Source organism: Strigops habroptila, chromosome 3, assembly GCF_004027225.2.
Source record: "Strigops habroptila isolate Jane chromosome 3, bStrHab1.2.pri, whole genome shotgun sequence".
Taxonomy (NCBI): domain Eukaryota; kingdom Metazoa; phylum Chordata; class Aves; order Psittaciformes; family Psittacidae; genus Strigops; species Strigops habroptila.
Window position 1 is genome coordinate 31,266,653 of NC_044279.2, and position 6,000 is coordinate 31,272,652.

The 6,000-nt window shown below is 51.0% G+C and overlaps 1 protein-coding gene across 2 annotated transcripts in view; it reads right to left on the reverse strand.

Moving 5' to 3' along the window:
* Positions 1-1,631, reverse strand: part of YAF2 (YY1 associated factor 2) — a 33,507-nt gene extending 31,876 nt beyond the window's left edge. The window contains exons 1-2 of one of the 2 annotated variants that reach the window (XR_003990458.1): positions 1,213-1,581; positions 923-1,048 (exon numbers count right to left, since the gene is read on the reverse strand). Coding sequence is in view for 1 of the 2 variants with exons in the window: in XM_030478686.1 (XP_030334546.1) it covers positions 923-1,048; positions 1,213-1,238 (152 nt within the window). In the remaining variant the exon portion in view is untranslated. Of the gene's footprint in view, positions 1-922; positions 1,049-1,212 lie in introns of both variants that reach the window. The other variant, XM_030478686.1, reaches the window with a different exon arrangement.
* Between the last annotated feature and the right edge of the window lie 4,369 nt (positions 1,632-6,000).

The following is a 6,000-nucleotide window of genomic DNA, read 5'->3' on the forward strand; positions in this document are numbered from 1 at the left end:
AATCATTCTTGTCAAGTAATTGAACCCAACCCTGCCCTTACAATTTCAAACATACAGCATTTGTTGCAAGTCATATTCAGCGCTGCTTTGACCCGTATCTGGAATGTAACTGCTGTTTTTGATTGGATTGCAACTTTTATTGCCACTTAAACTTCTCTTGCTGACAAGACAAACCCATCGATATGATAACTGTAACAAAGGATCCTTTAGCAGTATTCTCCTCAGTTAGCATGCAACGGCTACAAGTGCACTCCTCTTGGTATTTTAAACAGCCTCCGTTCCCCAAGCACACACATTTAGGCCACAATACTGACAGACACCGGCAGACACAGGGACCAGGTAATCCACGGCAAGCTTTCCGACGGGTGGACAGGGAACAGGTCCTCCTGGGAAGTCAGGGATACGCGGGGCGGCACTTCTACACAGCGCAATCAACAATCCCTCCCTAATCAGCCGACGGGTCTTATCCACCCCTACAGCCCCCAGAAACCGGCACAGTGATGTGCTGTGATTAAAACCTAATTAAAATATTAATAATTTTTTTAAAACGGAGTATTTATAAGGCAAAGTTAAACTCATAGAAAAAAAAAATAGTTTACAAGGAAAAAAACCCAAACATTGAAGGGCGAGTGTCTTAGTGCATGCCACAGGGGATGGTTCCTGCGGGTGTGAGGGGCACGGCCCCTGCGGGGTCAGGCTGCGCAGGCAATCCTGCCCTTCCTGCCGCTTATTATCCCTGTTTCCACGCACTCCGGCGTACCGCTCCCCGGCTTGGGTCACGTTCACCGGGGCACCCCCCAGCCTGGGCCGGGGCTCCCCGGTAAACGTGACCCGATTCCTGCCACCGCCGCCCTCCCTCACAGCCCGGGGCGGCGGGAGGCTGCCCACGGCTCCCCCCGCTCCCGCTCCGCCGGCGACCCACCGTGTGGAGGTGCCCTTCCTCACGTCGCACATCATGCACTTGAAGGCCTCGGCGCTGTTGCGGAAGGTGCAGACGCTGCAGTCCCAGTAGCCCTCGTCCGAGGAGGGTTTCGGCTGCCGCTTCGGCCTGCGGAGACACACGCGCGCCAGGGGCAACACCGGGCGCGACGCCCTCACGCCGCCTCCTCCCCCCCGGGGGCGCCCCGCCGGCCGCCATCGCCGCCGGCTCCGCGCACCCGGCCGCCGCCGAGAGGGCCCGGGGAGAAGAGGACGCGCCGCCGCTGCCCCTACCTGGTCGGGCTCTTCTTGTCTCCCATGCCGGCTCCAGACGCGTCCCCGGCCCGGCCCCGGCGCGGCCCTTTGTGTGTTTGTCAATAAGGAGGAGCGCGGGGGGTCTCTCGGCTCTAACGGGGACCTGGGGAGGAGGAGGAGCCGCCGCCGCAACCTCCAGCTGTCGGGGAAACTCCTGCCGCCGCCGCCCCCTCCCCCCCCTCCCCCCTCACGTGTCCCCCCGCCGCCAACCAGCGCCCGCCCGCAGGCCGCGGCGCCCGGCGGGCCGCGCACGGCGGCAGGTTCGCAACCGCCGGCGGCTCGGGCGCTGCTAGCCGGGCGGCGGCGGGGCCGGGGCGCCGCGGGGGCTGCTGGGGTCGGCGGGAGGGGCGGGGTGGAGCGCAGCGGGGCGGAGCGGGGCGGGGGCAGCCGCGGCGGGGTCAGCCGCGGCGGGCCCGCGGTGGCGGGAGGGGTCCGGCGCCGAAGGGCGGCCTTGGCGGCGGCCTTGGCGGCGGCCGGCGTGCGGGCGCCCCGCGGCCATTGTCCCGCCAGGGAGCGCGGCCGGGCTGGGCCGCGCCGGGGGCATGGCCCGCGGCGGCGCCAGGGTAGGCCGGGTGGGTTGAGCGGGCAGGTTGTGCGGGCCTGCCGGGGAGGTGCTGTCCCGCGGCTACCCGCCCGGGCGGACACGGCGGCCGGAGCCCATCCTGGAGGCCGCGGCCGGGGGGAGGCTGCGGGGAGCCGGCGGCCCTGCTGCGCAGTCCTCGGCTGGCGCGGCCCGGGCGAAGGCGGCCGAGGGGAGCTCCGGGTGGCCAGGGCAGAGCCGGGGAACCGGCGGAGGGGCTGTCCCGGGCGGGGAGGAGTGCGGGGCTGCTGGACAAAATGAGCTGGCCGCGAGTACGAGCCATTTAAACTGGCCTGCAGGGCTCTGCTCCGGAGAACTGCTTTTCTGTTAGCAGCCGGTGTTGCTTGCAATAGCCTCTATATTGCCTTGGTCTCCTTCCCAAAGAAATTGCCTCAGGCCGTGCTTTGCAGTAAGAAAGTATCTGGCGGTGGGAACTAACCGGGAGGTTCTGCTTAGGAACCTTGCGCTAAACCAGCCCGTTCGCCGGAGGCGGGTGGAGAATGTAATGGGTGCCGATACAAAACAGGAGAGCGCGGTGTTACCCAGTGCCTCTGTGCAGCGTGGGGCTTCTGCGCTTAAAAGCTTACCAGTGCAACGTGGTTCACTTGCAGCGTAGCCACATTAAACAAAACATGGTGTTTATTACCTGTATTATCTTAGTGCACAGGAGCCCCAGCCACAGGCCAGGATGCCATTTTGCAAGATGCTGTACAAACAGAACAAAGAGCACATGTCCAAAGTGCGTAACAAAAGGCGGCGGTAGGCGCAGGTAGATGGCAGAGTGCAAGCAGACAATGGGATGATACTGGTCAGCATCAGAATGGTCAAAGCTGTTTTTGCTGCATTTGTCTTTGTCAAGGAACGGTGGGGTTTAGAGAGCAAAATGTGCCCAAGGAGAGCTTTACCAAAGTGTGTGAAAAAGCCTAAAAGAAGATGTAGGCACCTTTGAAAATTAAGCAAGTGGACAACAGAGAAACTTTCTGAAGGCAAAGTGGTCAAAAATAATTTCAGCTAGAAATAAAGGGCTATGATGAAGTGAAAGAAAATGTAGGTAAAATGCTTGAAGTCTTCTTAGGGAAGCAATAAAAGACCCATTATTTGGAACATCACATTTATGTAAAAGTAGTAACACTTATACAAGATTCTCAGTCTTTGTCTCTAGCCATCGTGTACATCAGCAGTTGGATGCCAGTGTAGTATGTCCTACTTGTGGTTGGCCATTTACTCTAATTTCCTTCTGTGTTCGCATCCTGCTTCCAGTGTCGTAGTTTTCCTCACCTACCTTTTTTCCATACTTGTCTTTCCTTTTCCTTTCTTCCTCTATTGCAATTTCTTCTCTTATGCTTCTCATAGAGCCTTCTGTGAATGAAATGGATGGATTGCACATCTGAGGATAGGCCACACCAGGCACAGGCAGCTGGCTTGGGTTCATTGGTACATAGTTAGACATCTGTATGAAGGAGGTTCCTAGACCCCACCCCTAGCACGGAGGAACAGGCCTCTGCCAAAGCTGATCTGATGCCAAGACAGACATGCAATTTTCTCACTTATGGGGACCATTTTTCTCCATTGACTGTAAAGAGAGCTTTGCACCAGTAGTCCAGAACTGGACATCTACCCTTTAAAATTGCAGATTTAAATGAGGTGACTCACCTGTGCTTGAAGCTCATGCTATGTAGAAATCACTAGACAGGAAGCAGTGGAGAAACCTGTCTCCTTGTGCCCTTTTCCACAGTGCACTCTCTCTACTGTATAAACAAACATGTTATTTCCCCACTTTCAGAAAGCAATTATTTTGAAACAACCTCTTGACCTTTCCTCTGTCGCAGTCTACTTTTTCCATACTGATTGTGAGAAACAAAACAACTTCTACTGGTGGTTACAAAATGCTGGGATATGCTGTAATCTCGCAGGAACCATTCTTGGAGAGAACTGTTTCCAATCAGCAGGAGGAATCACAACTGCCAGCCACAAATGTTATCCCTAACAGACAAGTAATCTTTCTGATTGTTGTGTTTCAGACCTTCTGCTGCATGGCCATCACCCAATCCACTGCGCTTAAGGATCTTGGTGTTTTGCCAGCAGCGTTGGGCCTGTTTACCACTGAACTCCCAACTAATCTTTATTTAGTGAGCTCAAAGGTTATTCAGATGGTGCATTCAAAACATCAGGAGGAGGGGTCATGGTGCTCCCTATGGTGCCCATGGGTCTTATTCTTGAGTAACACTGAAGAGGAAGAAAAGGTTGTTTTCCTCACGCCTTGTTCTGTCCTCAAATAGGAGCACAAGAGAACAGCAGTGGAAGCACCAAGCCATCCCATGTCATCTCTGCAACTGGTGATGGAAAGCATCTTTTAGTAGCAAAGCAGGGAAGCACGTGTGTGCAATAGCCAAATGCTTAATCAAGAGATTTAGGAGGACTTTGCTACAGACTTAAAAGTTGAGAGTACCACAGCCAGATATTTTGTCATCAAGCGATGCCTGTGTGAACCCAGAAGACTCATCTTGCGCTGCTAAATATATGGTACATGACCTTGATCTTTGAATGACAAAATTGATGGCATCAGTATGAGCAGTCTAAAGAAATGTTTCAGGGAAAGAAAGGGAATGAATGAGCCTTTATTTTAAATTTCCTTAGGTTTAAGTTTGATTTCATTTAGAAGTACAGTTGTTCCAGAATAGTTATTTGCACCCTATTTTAATTCAGCTGAGCTAAAGTAAGCACATCTTTAAGGCAGAAGGGGTGGGCGATAGAACTGTGTCTTTATACATCAAGCACTCACTGTCTAGCTAGTGTTTGGTCTCTTTTTATCTTAAAATTTACTTTTTTATAGCATTGTACTAGGGAAATGCTCATGGTATGATTGTGATATTGAAGATGATATGCTGATAGCTTTGTGGAAATTAAAGATCTAATAATATTTTCAACATCTTATGGTATAAATGTTCTTGCATGCATGACTTCTCACTTTAAAGTTTATTCATATTAAAAAGGATGTGAAAGGGGATGGTAGCAATTTCTAAGTATCTTTTTGTGTGAAAATTCTTGCTGCAGAGAAAATTACAGTTGTTCCTGAAAAAACCTGTTCACATACAGTTATTTAAGAATAGGCTGTTGCTGTGTAAATCCATATGAAGATAGGCCATTTAGTCATACTTGAACCATTGTTGTGTACATCAAACCTGTGCCAGTTGCTGCATTACCAGCATCTTGAGCAATTAAGTAATCATTTCATCACTGCTTGAGTTTAAAAAACTGTCCATAAAGACAATGATTATAGCATTGTAGATAAACCACCTTTTAATCCCTATTCATAAAAAGGAAAACTAGGTAAGTATAAAATTACATTGGAACAAATGCACGTTATTCCAGCACAGTGTGTCTGTTTTGCTTGGGTTGTACTAATATAATAAAACCAGCACAATTAAATCTCTTCACGGGAATTTGGTGAGGTTTTTTAACATACTTGGTATACCGAGGCCCAAGTCCCATCTGGGTTTCTCTATGCTACTGCACTGCAGAAAAACCCAAACCAACCAACCAAACAAATCAGAGCTTTGAAAAGTAAAAGATACTTGCAGACCCTGTATCTTACTGAAGACAGTAAGATTGATGACAGTGAGAACTGCCTGTCCAGCACGTGTTTGCTCAGCCTTGAGGTCAGCCCGAGCCATCACAAATGTATCAGTAGCTCCTGGCAGTCCATGCTTCTAATGTGTGGAGGCAGGAGAGGCTTCTCCTAATGTGTGGAGGCAGGAGAGGGAAATTCTGCTTTAGAAAGGGCTGGGGCTGAGCGGGGCCATATCTAGCGTATGTTGTAACATCAAAGAGCCTAAAACATGTTTTAAAAGTGTTTGCATTTTATTGGGTGTACAAGCCTGACCTAAGCACATCATATAATTTTTAGGGAACTATTGTATTCACAAGACTTGGTTCACCACCATATCCTTCAGGTTTCACACAGTTAGAATACCCCTGGCATCAGCAGGGATATGCTGTCATGAACCTGGAGTGTCACGGTGGTGAATAAGCCCAGGAGTCTTTCCAGGCCCATAATTTGGCTGTATGTTTGTGTGAATTTGGCTCTGAACACATGAACCAGAGGATTGTACATAAAGCACTTGCAGGTTATAGCATGGCAGCAGTATTTGTGTGTGTAGGATCAAGAAAAATTTGACCATACTGGT